Genomic DNA, 18,096 nt, shown 5'->3' on the forward strand with positions numbered 1-18,096 from the left:
TCTGCAGTATAGGCCTGATTCAACAATATTGTTCACTCACACGTTTTGAAGGTTGCAGATCTGCTTTTGTTTGATTACATGAAAGTGGCTTCTGGTTTTTGGGTGAGCAGCTACGCCTTGCAAAGCTGATAAGGCCTGTCTTGAGGTTTTTGAAGGTGATGATTAGTTTTCATGAAACTACTGACAGTTAAACAAGGCAAAAAAAGCCATGGGTGTCAATTGTGCCCGCAAACATAAGCCAACACAGATGTGGTGTGGGTTTGTGATTGTGTCATATAATGAACTGAGTTTTAAGTCTTGCTAATACTGTGTCTAAGACATCACTTCTCATTTTCACTGGTGGATGGCTGCCAAGAAATTGTTTCGTTACTTCGAGTTGTTACTTCGTTACATTTCTGTTGTAGTTCATTTAAAATGGTTACCATGTACAGTAAGTAGGATTGATTCATGGTTCTTTTACTGGGTTTTAAAGTTCTGAATGCACTAATACTAAATAAATTGTTTTAAATCTTTGCATTTATTTATTTACATGATACATTGTAAAAAAAAAATCATACTGTGAGCAAGTGAACCTGCATTTTAAAAACCAATATGTCTCCCAAATCTGTAAAATTTCACCAATTAAATTGAGCTCATAGCTCAAAATAAGATCATTTTTATTTGCTTTCCCATTTATTTGTTTTTAATGACTGTCTGTCGAAATGTGATCCAAATCATATCATACTTTTTTTTATTTGTTTGCTTTTGTTTGCTTTTCCTTTCATTTTCTTTTTTTAACCATCCGTCAAAATGTGATCCTAATCTACTAATAAGTAATTTTAAATCTTTTATTTATTTTTTTATTTACTTACTTCATACAAAGCTGATTTTTCAGAAAGCCATTCATTCCTAAAAAATAGCAAGCTCAGAATATTAACACAAAAAAGTAGTTTTTTTTTGTTTCTGATTAATATAGGCCTGCTTTATGCCACTTTCTTTGGCATAATATTACATTTTTATTTGCTGTTCCAATTTCTGAAAGTTTTTTGTTTATTGATTGATTGATTGATTGATGGATGGATTGATTGATAGATTGTTGTTTTTATCATTATTATTATTAATATTGTTGTTGTGTTCTTTTTCAAATGTTTTCATACTTTCAGGAAGCGTTTTAAACTGCACTTATGAAAAATCCTATGCTTAAATTTCTTTGTGTCCCAGCGCCATTCATTCATCAACCCCTAATCATTTTCATGTTTTTATCAAATTGTCTTTAATTCAAATCCCCATCTATGAACTAAACACTAATAAACACACACGTAACCCATGACCCATTTTCATAGAATAGCAGCGTCATTGTCAGTAAAACATGAGTTGCTTTAATTTTTGTTTGTAGGTGGCACAAAGCTTTTCTCCCAGGAGCACGTCAACCAATTCAGAGCATGCATTGTTCCTAGAATGCTCCTTTGTTCTCTCCTACGAGATTCTAAATTTACCCACCAGAGACAAAAGGTAGCTTGATAATTAACTGCATGTAACTGCTTCCGAGGCCTTGAAATGCGAGACAGCCTTCTGGCCATTGTTGTGTCCAGTTTAAAGCAGTGGAGGGGTGACATCACTTGGTGATGTCAGGTTCAGAGGGAGGAACTGAGCGCAGGGAGCCTGTGATTGGTCACATCATGTGGCACCTGGGAAGACAACAGGTATAAGGGTTGAATGCTCGGTTAAGCCGGGCAAAATTTTACACATAATTCTGCAGCATCCCTTTGACACCCTGAACTGAGTTGGTTCCCATGGCAACCGTTGTACCGGTGAGTATACAGGGATTAAGAGTACTTTTTTGTATTGTAGATGAATTGATGATTATTCACTTTTAAGGACGTAAGATGACTTCAAACATGGCTGGGGTTCAATAAAAGATAGTCCAAATTTAAGAAACATCTTGTGCTGCACACCTGAAATCATTTTGGAAGACAGATTTAGATTTTAGATTAATTTAAAAGATGCTTTAGGTGTTAAAAGGGATTTTTTTTTTGTGTGCTATTGATTACAATAGTGTTTTGGGTAGTGATACTAATGAAATAAAAGACATGCCTTGGATCACTTAACATGATGAATCTTATTCTCAGTTCAGTTAGTTGGAGCTATCTTTATTCTCGACTGGGTCATGTTCTATCAACGCTATTGGTGTGGATGTATCGTGTCTGTGCTTTGGGCCGATCAAGTGTCAAGTAAAACAATCTGTGTGCCTTCAAGCTTGTTGTATAGAGTCGGTGTGTGTGTGTGTGTGTTAAAAAGGCTTTGGTTTCTTAGGATGTAGTTAATTAATCGTGTTCTTGGTTTGAAACCAGAAGCTTGGGAAAGATTTGTTATCAACTGGTTAATTGATATAAAAGATCTCCAAATGTTGATTTCAAGCTAAACTATTTTCTATCTTTGTTCTTGTTTTTTCTTTCAGTTTGCATCCTGCTATGGCAGTGGCAGTGTTCAGCTCTTTGGGAGGGGGCCTGATGGTGATTACATATCCCTTTTCAGTTACCGAAGGCCCAGAGGGGCTCTTCCACCACATCTGGTCTGCCATGCACCGAAGATGACACTGCGTCAGATTTGTCGCATGTTGCGTATAATGCGCCAGCTGCGTAATAAAGAGGCAGCGGCAGCAGCTGCAGCAGCAGCAGCCAGGTGAGGCTTACTCTCCCAAATACTCATGATAAAAGGGACTATTAAATACAAATAAATTCTAAATTATTTTCTTCTTGTAGCTCTAAACCCATGCAACAATTTTTCATCTGTGGAAGACAAAATAAATAGTTCGCATAATTTCCACAAATATAATATAAACACTAAATACTTTTTTTTTTTTTTTGCAAATTTATTTAAAGTGAAACTGGTGAAAAATATATATTTTTTATTATTTAATTTAGTAATCAGATACTAAATTTAATAAAATAAAATTGTATATATTATTTGATTTTGTTTTATTTTATGAGCCTATGAATTATATGAATCAGTTGATTCAATAAAAAATAATGTTTTTCTGAATGAGTCGTTGAATCATTTACTCAACTGATTAGTTGATTGAACCATGATTCATTCACAAATATACTTCATTTGCTGTTCACACATAATTTGCCAGTTAGTTTGTCTATTTTTGATTCATCTGTGAAACAAACAAAGCCACTGCAGTTAATAGTTGTACGTTCCCAAACAATACACATCAGTGTAGAACAGATTCTGAGTGATTCAATCACATTCATAAAGACATTTCACTCCTCAATGATTTGGTGTTTTGAACAAATTAGTTATTTAAAGACTCAAAAATACCTATTGGCATAACTTGCAGACTGACTTTTTGAATGGAACGTGCACAGACAACACATTGGAGTGATGAAAATACTGCAAAGTCCCACTGCTGTTTGTACTCATCAGAAACTGTTGTATAGATTGAAATAAATGAATCAGCTGATTATGTTATCATTGATTTTTACTTTCTGTGTTTCTGATTTACAGAAAACAAGCCTCTCCTCCAAGCTCACCAATTATCAAATCGGAAAAGCGTTGCTTACCTTTCTGTTTCCGGCGCAGACGTAGTAACAATATCAAAAGAGTGAGTTAAGCATCCAGCATCTCCAAAACCTCCCAACAACTTCAGCCCTGTGGGAGATTACAAACTAATGGAGCCAGTCCTTACTCTACACAGAAGAGTTAAAGTGAGGCATCAAGACATCGCTCTACAATCTTGTTGAATTCTTTTGTTGGGAGGATTTAACATGCAACAAATCTGGCTTGAATTGGAAAGGAGCAGATCTTTAGATGCCCTGAGTGCTGGAACTCTACATATCTTACTGCTCATAATGACACGGAGGAGGTGTTTTTTTTTCTTTTTACATGATATTTGATAGGATATGTTTTCTTGGACTTGTTTGGACTCTGTGAACTCAAATTGTGAAATCTATGAAATTTTAGTAGGGTCAAACACTTCTATCTGTAATTAAACCAGTGGAAAGTCTTCATCAGGTTGGAAATACGACACAGCTATTTGTTTGTTTATTTATTCATCTGTTTGTTTGTTTGTGTGTGGAATGGGGGGCTCAAGGTTCCCTCTCTCTCAAAGAGGTGTGATGGAAACTTAGCTATCGGTGTGCATTACAGTGTTGAAACTAAAACATAGTGTGTGACAACATTGTGAATTTACTGGTTTCCTGTTTATCTGCATTTGAATAACCTTTCAATAATAAAACAGTATGATTTCAAAAGTTGGGTGAGTTCAGCACAAATAATCATAAACTCATCTTCAGATTACTTCAACAAGCTTTTTAGTATGATGACTTGACTGTAAGACAAAGGGGAAATCCCAGAATTGCAGTTTTGGGGTACAGGATTTTATTAGGACCTTAATGCCTCTTTTGGCAAATCCATCTGTAGAATGTTTAGAATACGTCACATTAAAAATAAAAGTTCATCATATTTCTTTTTTTTCTTATGTGGAAAAGATTAAATTAATAGCAAAAAGCCACAGCGGTCTAAGAAAAACTAATTCAATTTGAGCCTAAAGCTATTTTATGGCTTCAGATGATTTATAATATAGTGCTTTAGTTGCATGAATCTTTATTGTGAAGAATCAATGATACCTTTGGAGCTTGAAATCTGTTGGTCACCATCCACTTTCTTTATACGGTGTGAAAGAACATAGTTCTTATGTTCTATTTCACAGAAGAATTAAGTCATCCGAGTTTAGGGTGACATAAACAAGTGAATAAATAATGACAGAAATATTATTTTTGGGTGAACTGTTCCTTTAAGTGGTTAAACTCACCTCATGGTTCTGCCGCTTATGGAATTAAGATGGCTTTCCACTGACTTAAGGCAGGTGCTGGGGTTGTCATGATCACGGCTGACCGGACACAGATTGTGGTACAACCAAGCAGTGCTGAACATGGGGAAGAAGTTTTCTGAACGTGACCTGCCTGGGAGTCAGGTTGTAGGATAGGAAACCAGGGATCAGGTGACTTCTTCAGCAGGAAGTTTATCTCGCATCAAATTACATTAGCTGCTGGCCTGTAGTCCGAGGCAAAAAAACTGCTGCTATAAATAAACACGTTTTAAATAATTCTGAGTAATAAAGAAAGAAAATCAAACATGACAACACACGAAAAAGTAAATGTCAAATCACTAGGTTTGATCTGATTGGCTGACTTCAAGTTCACAATTTTTGAGAGTCTGGGTGCACTTTTAACTCATTGGTCTGAAACCAAAGTTGTTTACTAGCCTATATACTGAGCTACAAATGTACTTTTAAGAAAAACGTATTCAGAGATATTCTGAGTTTTGCTTGTTTTAACTTAATATTTAGAGCAACTTGCATTCCTAATGTTAATTGTGCTAACATTTCCTCAACAGCATGCTTGTCTGTTATGATGACATCCCTGACTTCAGAATTCCCTGCCTCAAATTGTGTAAAAAAATAAACTGTGGACGGTTGCATGATTTGCATGTCTTTTGGATGATCTCTTCCTGCCTTTGCAGGTGGTACCTAGACAGAATAAGCTTTCAGGCAAACCACAACATATGTCAATAAACACACGTCTGGTCACACAAGACTAACGACTGACCACTTAAAAAAATTCCAGAAAACAGTATTCTAAATGCAGTTGTCAGTTTAATAACCTTGGTATTTGATAGTGCAGCCATACTCCAGGAAAGGTGTGGAGATGAATCACCATCAGTCAGATTAGTGTTTCTCTCAACCCTTCTGTTTGATCTGGATGTAGTATCAGTGAGTCATCTTGTAAGAATGTTGTCACCAGACTAAAAGTATGTTTGGACAGCTTCTGTCAGATAATGTTTTATCCAATTCCATCCTCACAATAAAATAAAATAGCAATCTCCTCTATGTTGCTTGACACCAACAACCCCTTATTTTCACAAAATGGCTTTTCTTGTTACCTTTAAATGAATAGCTCACCCCCAACAGTTCAGCCGCATATTATTCTAAAGCTGTATGATTATAATTTTTTTGGTGTAACAAAAAAATATATTTTGAAAAATGTTTTTGGACACCATTTACTTTCATTGTGTGGACCTCAAAAGTTCTTCTCTTGTGTTTGCGGAAAATTTGACATACAGGGTTGGAATGACAAGAAGGTGAATAAAGTGTGGGAGTTATAATTTTTGAATGAACTATCGCTTTAAGTGACCTTTTGGGGTTTGTTTACACAACCTTACTTCCATTCATCAGTGTAATTGCTGGATGTGGTTTAAGTTAACCAAATTGACCCAGGGTTCCTTTCACCTCGAAGTATAACCATTGGGAGCAGCCCAAGTCATTTAATCAAGTTTTGGAACATGCAGGTCATGATGTGGCTGGTAATGTCTCTAAACCTCATTTTAATTTCAAGGATATGTATTTGAAGTCCTGTGAGATCTATGCTTCACATATATTCTCTCAGGCCTCAATCTGGTGAGAGATTCATTAATGTCAGAGTCTTGCATGGAGAGCTGTTGGTCAAGGTCAGGGCCACTGAGGGCAGAAGTAACCACATGAGGCCCGGACATAAATAATGAGTCTCTCTGTTTAACTCTGAAATTGAGAAGAGGGTTAAAAATAAAAGAAACTAAACACAGGTGCACAATGACCTGTGGAGGTAGACTGGACCGATGTGGACAGCGCAGTCCAAGAGGTCTTGGAGAAATCGCATCATCCCATGAGCCAAGAGTGGATACATGAACCCATGGTGCTATTGAGACACCTCCCAAAGCGCCTGTCATTATTTACAGAATTTCTTTGGCAAAGAAGAAAAAAAAAGTATACTTGGAATGACGTAAAGAGGGGAAGACTATTCCCGTCAAAAAAAAATTAGGCACACATTTCAACCCCCAAATTAATGGACAACAACCAGGAACATAAATCTAAATAAAAATCATTTATTTTCATTAATATAGTAATCAATCTACCTAGAGCAAAGAAATAAAGGTCCACCATGCCACTTTATTACTACAGTATGTGGAGGCTGCACCAAGGTCTGAATACTGAACAGACGTACACACAGACCAATAAGGAGAGAGGGAGCGGGGTTCATTCTGGTCTTCATTCTCCATGCCTAGTTTAAGGTGGGAGGGGCCAGTGTACTTGGGGGTGGAGTCGAGGAAGGGAACGCTTTGAAATCTTCAAGCTAGAGGAACAGACCTGTTATAGAGGGGCAGACCAACCTTGACAGACACAGGAAAGCGGAAATGTCTGTGTCGGTGTGAGTGTATGCGAGTGTGCATGTGTGTGTGTCTGAGAGACGAGGTGTAACAGGTGCTGCTTAGATCCAACTTTCACTGTACACTTGAAGAGGTTTCAGACACGAGGGATAAAAAAATTGAGGTAACAAACGCCATCCTTTTCTGGTTCCTGAAAAACAATACCAAGAAAGGAATTTCAGACAATTAAATGCTATACAAAGAATAAAAACAGAACTGCCTTTATATTGTAATTGGTGATTAATCATTTTTAAAGATGCACAGATATTAAAATTCTGGTCAATACCAATATTTATATATATAAAAAATTATACAAAAAAAAGAAGTACAATGAATATTTAGGCATCACACCACTATAATACAGCAGAGTAGTTTTAGATAACTAAAATGACAAAAAATAATTTTTGGTAATTGAAAAGAAAAAAGCTTAAGTAAAATAAATTAAAATTGTTTTAGATTTAAAATTAGACAATTTTTAATTAGACACTAAAAGTCAGTAGAAATACTAAAATGAAAACTAAGTATTAAAAATGACAAGCGTTTAATAAAATGACTAAACAAACCAAAAATGATGACTGAAAATATACAAATAAAAGCTTATTTAAAATGAATACTACCATAGTAGTACTTAGTGTTTTTAAAGAAACTTTGGTAGTCTATATGCATAAATAATCATGTACCATTAAATAACAAATAAATAAATACACACACACACACTTCTAAATTCTTGATACCTGCTCTCATCGGGGTGTGTTGGTTCCGCTTGACACTATGGTGCCATCTGTATTAGTGTGAGACTGCTCCTTCATCACTGGATCTAAAGACAAATTATGTATGATTCTAGAATTTGAGTCAATTAGTTGTGTGTACACAAGCTGTCAGCAGTGAGGTAACGGACTCACAGAAATAAGGGTGCTCCATGGCCTCGGTGGCGGTCAGTCTCTGCTGATGGTCATAGCGTAGCAGCTTGTCAAGAAGGTCCAGAGCCTCTGGGCTCACCAAATGCTGGTTCTCCGTCTGCACAAACTGTTCCCAGCGCTTCCGCGTCTGCCTGCGGGATACGGCAGGAGTTTCACTAACTGGTTACAAACTTATGTCACAATTAGTATTAAAACAATTGATACTTTGTATCAGTGTTAATTCAGTATCATTAATATCCTATTATGTTTTTATTTGGTTCTGGTGTTTTTGTCATTTTCATTAGTTTTTTTTTTTTTTATACATTTTTTTATTTCAGTTTTAGTTATTTTATAACATCAAGTGGAAAAATGAGAAATGTTGCCTGGGTAAATAGCTTTATAAAAAAAAAAATAATAAGATTATATATATATATATATATATATATATATATATATATATATATATATATATATATATATATATATATAATCTTTTTTTTTTTTTCAGTTAAATACAATTTTTATGGTTTTAAATTTCAGTTTATTTGACTATAACAACACTGCTTTGTATTTTAATATCCACGTACTTAAAACTTAAGTTTGGCCAGTTATCATTTACGATACATAAACATTTACTTAACTAAAGGAATTACCTCAAATAATAAATCAATATACTGACATAACAAATAATTGGTATTTTATTTGTTAATATAATAGAACACAGCATACCATAATACATTTGCTTTCTATTCAAGTCTTGTGTTTCTTATTAATGTTTATTTAAGAAAAAAATCCATTTCAATTTTTGAAATGCCTCTATGACATCCTCTGCTGGTACTCACTGGCCAAGCAGGTCTTTAAATCGTGGATCCAGTTCAATGTGGTATTTGCGCAGGTAGCCGAATAACTCATCTGTTCCAAGAACTTTTGCAATCCGCACTAACTGGAGAACAAGGAAATGAAATCATGGTCACATGCTTCAGATAAAGATTTTAGCTTGTTGCATTAAATGCATAGTATGCATTTTAAATATACTTCTAAAACTGAATGATCTATTCCTGATGTATATAAATGTCACTCACCTGATCGTAGTTGTCCTGGCCATGAAAGAAGGGCTCTTTCTGAAAGATCATACTGGCCAGCATGCAGCCGAGACTCCACATGTCCAGACTGTAATCATACATCTGTTCGCACACAAAAACAATCGTTAACATTTATTAAGCATCGGTCTAATATCAAACATACTACGTTTAAGGCGGTTTAAGCAAATGATGTTCAAAACACCATCATTGTTTATTTCATGCAAGTCAGGCGGTTACTGACAGCTTTTTATATCTGTCTTTCATGTGACAACAGTGTCAGGAATACTTATGATCTGAAGAGAAGGAAATAAGTTCAAAGACTTGCGATATAAACAATGACATTGCGCAACTCCTCAAAAGACCGAGATTAGTGATGCAGAAATATTTTAGCCACTTAAACTGAACTAAAACTGGATGGACAAGTTACTGACGAGAATCTGAGGAATTTTATGTTACATAAGACAAAGTGTTTGTTGTCGTCATAAAATAGAGGACTCTTTTTTTTTTAATCATTCTGCGTGATTCATGAAGAGCGTTTTACCTGATAGTCCACCAAAAGTTCTGGACCCTTGAAATAGCGTGAAGCCACTCTGACGTTGTACTCTTGTGCGGGGTGATAGAACTCAGCGAGACCCCAGTCTATCAATCTCAGCTGCATCAGACACACAAAAAACATGATGCTGCAAATCAACATCTGAAAAACACTTCGTTACTCAAAAGAATGTGGTACCCTGATGCCCTCTGCTGGTGTACAAAGCCAATAACTACATGAGAGAGGGAACATTACAGTCATTCTTTCTCTGAAAGGCTCTCCGATTTGTATTCTGAATGTCTTAAATGCAATTCAAGATGAAGAATTAATAACGGCATCATTACCTTCCTTAACTGGTGGTCGATCATAACATTGTGGGGTTTGACATCACGGTGCATGATCCCCATACTGTGGCAGTAGTCCAGAGCCTGCTCGTGTTTAAACAAAACAAGACAAGACCTTAGCAATGGATACAAGTCTCCAAAACAAGCCAGTGAAGCACACACTTGTGAGCTTACCTTTAGTAGTTCATACATGTAAAAACGTATATCGTAATCTGTTAACTTTTGATACAGCTCCTGAAGAGGAAGGAAACAAAAACTATTACATTTGAAGAATTAATGCAACTTAAAAGCATTAAATGCTACTTACATTATTAATCTAATAATATGCACTAAATTATTAATTACCTGAAATAGACAGATTGGTAGAAAGGTAGATATACAGACAGAAGATAGATGGATGGATAGATAGATATATGGATAGATAGAAAGACGGACGGACGACAGACAGATTTAAAGAGAGACAGACAGATAAATAGACAACATTAAATAGAATATACCTTAAAATCTGTGTTATTGATGCATTCAAAGACAAGCGCAGGCGTTCGAGACTGCAGAGTGATTGGGAAGGAATCGCAAAAAACAGAGAGAAAAAGAGATGCACAATCAGAAAACAGGAAGTCGTTCAATCAACAATATTAAGCATTAACAGACACAATCAAGCAGTCATTGTGATGGCAATCAGGAATAAAATAGGAGCACAAGGACTACAAAAGGATCATGGCCAACTGCAACTCATTATTCAGATGTGAAATCTAATTTGCTGTTTAAGTAATCATCACTACGCTTCTCAGTAATTTTCATATGATCTCATTTGTGTTCATTTAATCCTTTGAAATCACTATTACCGGCTGCTTATGTTTGTACGCTAAATCTGTGACATTTCCAATCTGATTTTTTTTTTATGTAATTTCACTGACAAGTTTGATAAATAAAAACTTCTTACAACTAATTCCGGCCTAAACACAAATCCGCATCTGTAAGCTATAAAAAGCAATTTGTCTCAAATGCTGTCCACCCACGATCTTCAGAAAAGGAAAAATCTAAGTCCTCCTGGGACAAACTGTGTGCCCTGATTGGACAAGTATCATCAACAGAAGAAGAGAGAGATGGACAATGTACCACAGGGTCCTTTACTGTGTCCATTAACTGAATGATGTTGGTTCCTCCTCGTAAGTTCTCCAGGATCTTGATCTCTCTCTTGATCTTCTTTTTCTTGACAGGCTATAATTTAGAAATCAAATATGTAACAATATAAACACCTAATCAACAGTAAACAACAGAAAAAAAAACTTGATAAACACATTTTTGTCTGTGGTAAATTTTGAAATAGGAATTTCAAAAGGCTTGTCTTTTTGTATGAAATCAGCCAATAGCCTGTAGTTTACTTCAAAAACATAGTTTGCTATTGCTAGTAAGATTATTAGAGGGGAGGGAAATTCTCATTCTAGAAGGTCATACTGACTACACACTGAATACAAACTCACCTTGAGGATTTTGACCACCACCTTCTCATTATTGTTGATGCTGATGGCCTCGAAGACCTCGCTGTATTTGCCCCTCCCGAGCTTCCGTACCAGCTGGTAATCCTCCTGGTTACTGCAGGTGGTACACAGAATCACATGCCAGTCAGATCGAGAATCTAGACCAGAAAGCAACATCTCCAACCCAGCACACAGACACCAGGCATCTGCGAGCAACAAGAGGCTGAAACACATTCAACCATCTGTGAAAATGACCAGGCCCATCATTCCCCCTGTCAGCCGAGGGCTGACTGACATCTCTACCAAGGGACTGAGCCAAATTGGACATTTTTAGCATTGGCCTCCTGTCTGGAAGCGCTCTTAACTATAGCAATGAGGCAAATTACACTATTCTTACAGAGCTTTGTACATGCAGAATCACATTTTAATCTGAATCAAAACGGCTTAAAGCAGTAAGCTACAATAAATAAATACATTACGATGTAAAATAAAATACAAAACTTTGGCTCCATCCAACGGTCCTATTTTAGTATTGTTTATTCAAACACGCCCCCACATGTCTACATCACTATGTGGAAATATTTGCATATTGCTGCCCAAATGTTCATGCAAAGAAAGTAAGCATGGTTTCAGTAACCACAGTTAGTGCTGAAGCAAACATGTCAGGGAGATGCTATGTGTATCTATTCTAGGAGAAAGCAAAAGCACTTTATTTGGCCTTCTGAAAGTAGATACATTTAGGAATCTTTAAGATTACTTACAACAGAACAGCAACGCATTTTATGGATGACTGTTTCGTGAACTTAGGAGAGGAGGTAATTCTGACTTTGCTAAGATAATCTGGTGCTTGTGAATCAGCTACTGGAAGTACGTTTTGTTGTGAGTTTAAGTATTTGCTATTGAATGTTTAAATGCAGAGTTTTACGTGTCGTGTGTGTTTGTGTGTATGAGAGCGAGAGAGATACAGGGTCACACAGTGGAGTTAGCGCTCTTAACCGTCCGTGGCTTGTGTACTGCAAACACAGAGCTTCATCCGTGTTTGTCACATGATTCTGTTCCCCTTTCAGGCTTGAACTGATGGTAAAACTAAGGACATTATTAACTATCTTTACAATTATTTTGAAAGATGAAGCTCGCAATTTTAGAAAGGGGCGTTACATTTCCGAGGAGTGCTTGCGGTGTTCATCCAATAACAATGCATTGGGTCAGCTGACCAATCAGAGCAGACTGTGCTTGTCAGAAGGAGGGCCTTTGTAGAAAACGAGGCGGGGCACAGAGGACTTACAATAATTTACAGTATTTGAAAAATAATGTGTTTTTTGAACATTAAAGAATGTCAACATATTCTGTTACACCAAATACACAAAATAATGATCTTTTAAAAAAGCATCATATAACCCCTATAATTTTTAGTAATTTTGCAATTAGTTTTATTTCTTAAGTCTTAATTGATTTTTATTTCAGTTTTAGTTACATTAGTACTAGGGGTGCTCCGATCACGATCGGCCGATCGTTATGCGCATCACGTCAGTAAAGCCGGTTTTCTAATCAGCGGTTAATTCCATCAGGTGCGTGATTTCACATAGAGCAGCTGTTACTACACAGAGCCGTTGTTAACTGAGAAGATGGGCCAATAAACGCTGAAAATTAACGTGATTTGCGCATCTTCTCTATTAACAACGGCTCTGAGTAGTAACAGCTGCTCTATGTGAAATCAGCACCTGATGGAATTAACCTAGAGAACCGGCTTTACTGACGAGATGCGCATAACGATCGGCCGATCGTGATCGGAGCACCCCTAATTAGTACTTCATCTTATTTAAAAGCATCATTTCTCATTTTTGGGACAGTTTAATCTAATATTTATATTTTATTTCAAATGTATTTCAAGTAACAAAAACAAATTGTAATATTAGTAATTTCTGTTTCTGGCACATCGCATCGAATATCAATGTCGTGGAACCTGACAGTAAATAATGACTTAATTTTGAATCACCACACAAAAATGTAAGTTATATAAATAAATAATAAATAAATAACTTCACTAAACTGATATCAAGCGCAATAGTTGCCAAATTTATGGTGCTTTCCTGGTGGGTTTTTTTTTTTTTTTTTTTTGACAATCAATATGATCAGTTTTACTGTATAGAAAAGAGCTGTGTGAAAATTGCTAAACAAATTCTCATTTTGAGTAATAAAGAAAACAGAAAATAAAAAACGACAGCATATTCATTGTCACCTACTACAATATATGTGCACTGTTTAAAATGAAAGCACATTAACTACTCCAGGGGAATCTAACCATTAAAACCACTAAATGCTGTATTTGTGCAGTGGTTTAGAATGGTAATTACTGGCGCACTCGAGGGAAGCAGCGGATTTGCATAAAATCTGTGGATGCTGTGGCCAGTCACACACTCCTCTCTCTAACACAGCATCTGTACATCCGATCATGTCATCCTCTCATCATCAGCTCTCACACAGGGGCTGCTCGATCACGCAGATTGATGACTTACCCAGCACGATCGATAGCGAGCCTACAAATGTGAAGAACCACTGCGCAAGAAAAACAGTAGGCACATGCACAAAATCACACACGAAACGCGCCTTGGTGTGCAGCTTACTAGGTTTTGAGACACAAATCAGGCGATGATGCACTTGGACTTTTTATATCTTTAAATCTCTCACCTCCAGGTGGGCACATGGGCCTCGTAGTCCCAGTATTCCCTGCTCTTCAAAGTGTTGGCATCGGCATACACCCGAGATTTACTACCGGCCACCGGGCCGGGCATGGCGGGCAACGGGGCTCAGGGTGTAGGAGAAACCCGATCGCCAAATCCAATTTAAAACACACAAACACGCGGAGGACCACTGATCGGAAGTACGCCAACCCGGGAGAGGTCTGACGGTGTCCGGTTCGGGTGTGTGATGTCTAATATCTGGAGACCCGAGCGTGAAAATGAACGGTGGATAGTCTGTGAAATGCTCTGGAAGTGCCAATGTCGCACGCAGAGCTAAGATGGTCTAATTTAGATCTGTATGTGAAAAGTCATTTGGTTTAAAAATAGACTTTGAGTCTTAGGCGGGGGGTTTGTTTTAATCTAATTATTGTGGGTTAAACCCCCCCACCACCCCAAAGGGGCCTAAAATTCCTAGATCCGAAGCATAGAGATCCCAGAAGAAAAGCCAGGATGTGTTTCCTCGCAGTCTTCAGTCTGTAACAATGGATGTTGGAAAATACAGTCCACCGTAACTGAGTAGAATATAACTAACCAGTCTCTAAGCTTCAGGATATTGATTGACTGGTGAGAGAGTGTGTGTGTGTGTGTGTGTGTGTGAGAGAGAGAGAGAGAGAGAGAGAGGCGGTGGACTACAGATCGATGTTGTGCTCGACCCCCGTGGAAAAACCGTGTCACCGTGACGTCGCTTGCGTAAAGTCGATATGCAATAATCGCAAAACTCGTTTATAATCCCGTGCAGCGTTCCGCTTGTGGTCGAGGTTCGGGTTTTCCGGACAAATCCCCCCCGTGCTGCAGAAGGAAAAAACGGACTGCAACGGTTCGACCCGGAAGCGCAAGATAGCTTAGCGTTGAAACTGACGGAAGTACGAGTTGTCATGGCCACTGGGCATGTCCGTCCGTTGCTAAGCGGCCATATATGAAAGACTTCCGCTTCCTCTGATGACAGAGGAACAGATTGCATATCCACACAAAGACATATACATTTTGAGGAAATGTATGACTGCATTTTTCACTGTTCCTGTTTCACTCATTTCACTCAAAAGTATCATCACACTTGCGGTTTTGTGCAAGTTGTTTACGTTATCTTAATAAACGATGAACTCGGGGAAACAGTAACGGAATATGTAACGTTAAATCTAGCATGTAAATTTCCTCGTAAGATAAATGTTTACAATATTAAATAACAATACTGATGTTATTTATTAATTTACTGTCTTACTTAAATATCTTTCATAAAAAAATGTCTGGTATAATATGTCCCTAAATAGAAAATATGTTTTTGTTTTTCATAGAGTATCACACTAATAAATGCATGTGTTTATTATTTTAACATAAATCATTTAATGGCAAAGAAAAGGCACGAAACCATGGCATTGTTTACCTTCACAACCATGGCAGAAACGACAGAGGACGGTCGAATCGACATGGATAAAAAACAACTTGTTGAACTCTTGGAGGACTTGAAGTAAAGCATAACATCTTTTTTTTCTCTCTCTCTCTCAAAATCTTATTCTCGCAGACATAATTTGCCAAAAGATAGCCTATAACCTACATATTATTAATTTTAATAATACTGTACGTGGTTGGCTGAAAACCAGACGGATTATAAACGTTTTAAGGGACCCTAAACGTATCATTTAGTATTCTGTCGACAAATATTGTTGTATAGGCCTATTAGAAATTATATTTAGCTACATTTGAATAACTAATTTTTGTTTCCCTCAATTTAAGACGCTCCAATGCAGCGCAACAAGCAGAAATCGATCTATCTGAGCGATATATTAATCGACTGGACCCACAAACTCATTTGGAGTCTTTTGAAACAGCATCACAGCTCGAAATGGCAACTGTACGTATTTTATAGTCGACATATGTTATACGCATTTTGAATATTTTATCTTTGTATTTAATGTTAAATGAATACGGTCATTACATAGGCTACACGTTAAAGTCGATGACGTCTTAATCGTCTCTTTCCACTCTTTTTAAGAGTGAAATATTGCATGTGTATGTACATCTTGTAATTTAAACGTTTTCAATGACATTTCAATAATACATTTCAATTACCTCATTCGTCTGTTCATCATCGTCAGTCATGACGTCATTCGTTCACTGTCCATCTTGTGATATCAGAGTGCAGGAAGGAAAACCAAAGTACACACTCCAGAGAGACAACAGCTTCTGACACTGGAACAGAAATGTGATGTCGCCCAAAGCGTGCATAAACAGATTACAGAAGATTTGAAGAAAGCAAAAGACCATTCAGAAAGAGAGCTGGATAATTACAAGGTCATTAGTCAAAAGACAGAGAACAAGCCCATGAGGCTATGACAAATTCATTTCATATGTTCAAGTTAATTGATTATACCCTCTTTAGGCAACTCTGGAAGAAGCTAATATTCACTTGGCAGAGGTTAAAAAAAGAATGTTGCCAGTTTGATCGGGACATCGTTAAAGCACTGCGAGACAAAAAGGGTGTGACGATGAGTGCTGAGAAGGTCAGCAGATACATTGAGGATAAAGTAAGGGCAAAGGTAAAAGAAAACTTGAGATTGCCTGTTTATTCCGACAGGAATTGTGATTTAAAGTCACAATCAAGTTCCCACATTTTTTCAGGAGAACTTGATTGAGAAGTTGTATCAGAAGAACGCAGCACTCCTCTCATTCAAGAAAAAACTGCAAATCCAGTTGAAACAACAAGAGGAGATGGGTGAAGGGCTGACGGCTATGGACTTTGAGCAGCTCAAGTTTGGGAACATGAAATGTAGGAAGCAGCTGGATGAGCAAAACCTCAAACATATGGAACTCAAACTGCTTGCAGGGAAGACCTTGCATGTCTTGAATTCTGAGAAGGTGAGATGCTCAACCAACTATAAAGTGGTCTGCAAGCCTGACAAGTGGAGATATCAAATATGTGTTGAGCTACACACCACAGTAATAATAGGACAGATCTTGTTAAGGATCATTACTATAAGAAACCCTTGGCCTTGAGCGGTAAACCGAAAATTTTGGGCACAGTAAGTGTCTAGAGAATTGTTTCAATATCTCTGTCTTGCAGGAGAAGCTTCAGACCTTGACACATGAGTCAGATGTGCTCAACAGTGACATTGCTTTACGAATGAAGATACTGGTTAAGATTGAGGAGGAAACTAAGCAAGCAGAAGAGGTCAGAAAAATTAAATTACTTATATGTTCTTCAATATCCAAAATGATGGCAGTAAATGGCTTAATATTTACAATTTAAAAATTCTGGTAGTCTACTAGTTTGGGTAGTACTCCATAATATAGATTTTTTTTTCCTGATAGGAACGAAACAAAGCAGAGACTCTGAACAGGAAGTTGAGGGGCCAGTTGGCTGATTTTCACATACCACATGTCCTACAATACATCAAGGTTAAGGAGTCTCATGGTCAGCTGCAGAAGAGTGTTAAAGAATGGGAACGCAAGGTGGAGATTGCAGAGGTGATTACATAAGGTTTTTCCCCCCAAGAATCAATCATATCATTGAGTCTCCATTTTAATTACCCAATTATTCCAGATGGCATTAAAAACACACACAAAATCCTGGGCCAAGCTTCGGATCGCTGCTGGAGCCAGACCAGTTCCTGCACAACATGCAGCTATAGATGCTGGATTGTATGGGTTCTGAAACAACTAAACTACTATGTCCTAACTAACATCAGTGCCCAAGATAATGTAAAAGATGCCCATACATTTAGCATCTTTTGCTAAATTTCATTGAAGCAAAAATGTCTTAACATAAATAATAAAAATGAACATACAAATGACACAC

At 37.1% G+C, this 18,096-nt stretch overlaps 1 protein-coding gene and 1 pseudogene across 2 annotated transcripts; one reads left to right on the forward strand and one right to left on the reverse strand.

Moving 5' to 3' along the window:
• Window positions 1-6,883: 6,883 nt before the first annotated feature.
• On the reverse strand, window positions 6,884-15,120 carry LOC113066802 (casein kinase II subunit alpha'-like). 2 transcript variants are annotated; one of them, XM_026238840.1, is made up of 12 exons: window positions 14,251-15,120; window positions 11,566-11,677; window positions 11,201-11,302; window positions 10,579-10,629; window positions 10,256-10,315; window positions 10,082-10,165; window positions 9,747-9,857; window positions 9,206-9,307; window positions 8,966-9,066; window positions 8,127-8,275; window positions 7,942-8,041; window positions 6,884-7,375 (listed from the first exon to the last, which is right to left on the reverse strand). In XM_026238840.1, the coding sequence occupies exons 1-11, from the start codon at window positions 14,352-14,354 to the stop codon at window positions 7,965-7,967; spliced, it is 1,053 nt and encodes a 350-aa protein (XP_026094625.1). In that variant the 5' UTR covers window positions 14,355-15,120; the 3' UTR covers window positions 6,884-7,375; window positions 7,942-7,964. The 2 variants fall into 2 exon arrangements, with proteins under 2 accessions (XP_026094625.1, XP_026094624.1); XM_026238839.1 differs by having other exon boundaries at window positions 7,959-8,041; window positions 14,251-15,118.
• Window positions 15,121-15,285: 165 nt separating this feature from the next.
• Window positions 15,286-18,006, forward strand: LOC113066801 (coiled-coil domain-containing protein 113-like; annotated as a pseudogene).
• The last annotated feature ends 90 nt before the right edge of the window (window positions 18,007-18,096 follow it).

This window comes from Carassius auratus, chromosome 50, assembly GCF_003368295.1.
Source record: "Carassius auratus strain Wakin chromosome 50, ASM336829v1, whole genome shotgun sequence".
In the NCBI taxonomy this organism is placed as follows: domain Eukaryota; kingdom Metazoa; phylum Chordata; class Actinopteri; order Cypriniformes; family Cyprinidae; genus Carassius; species Carassius auratus.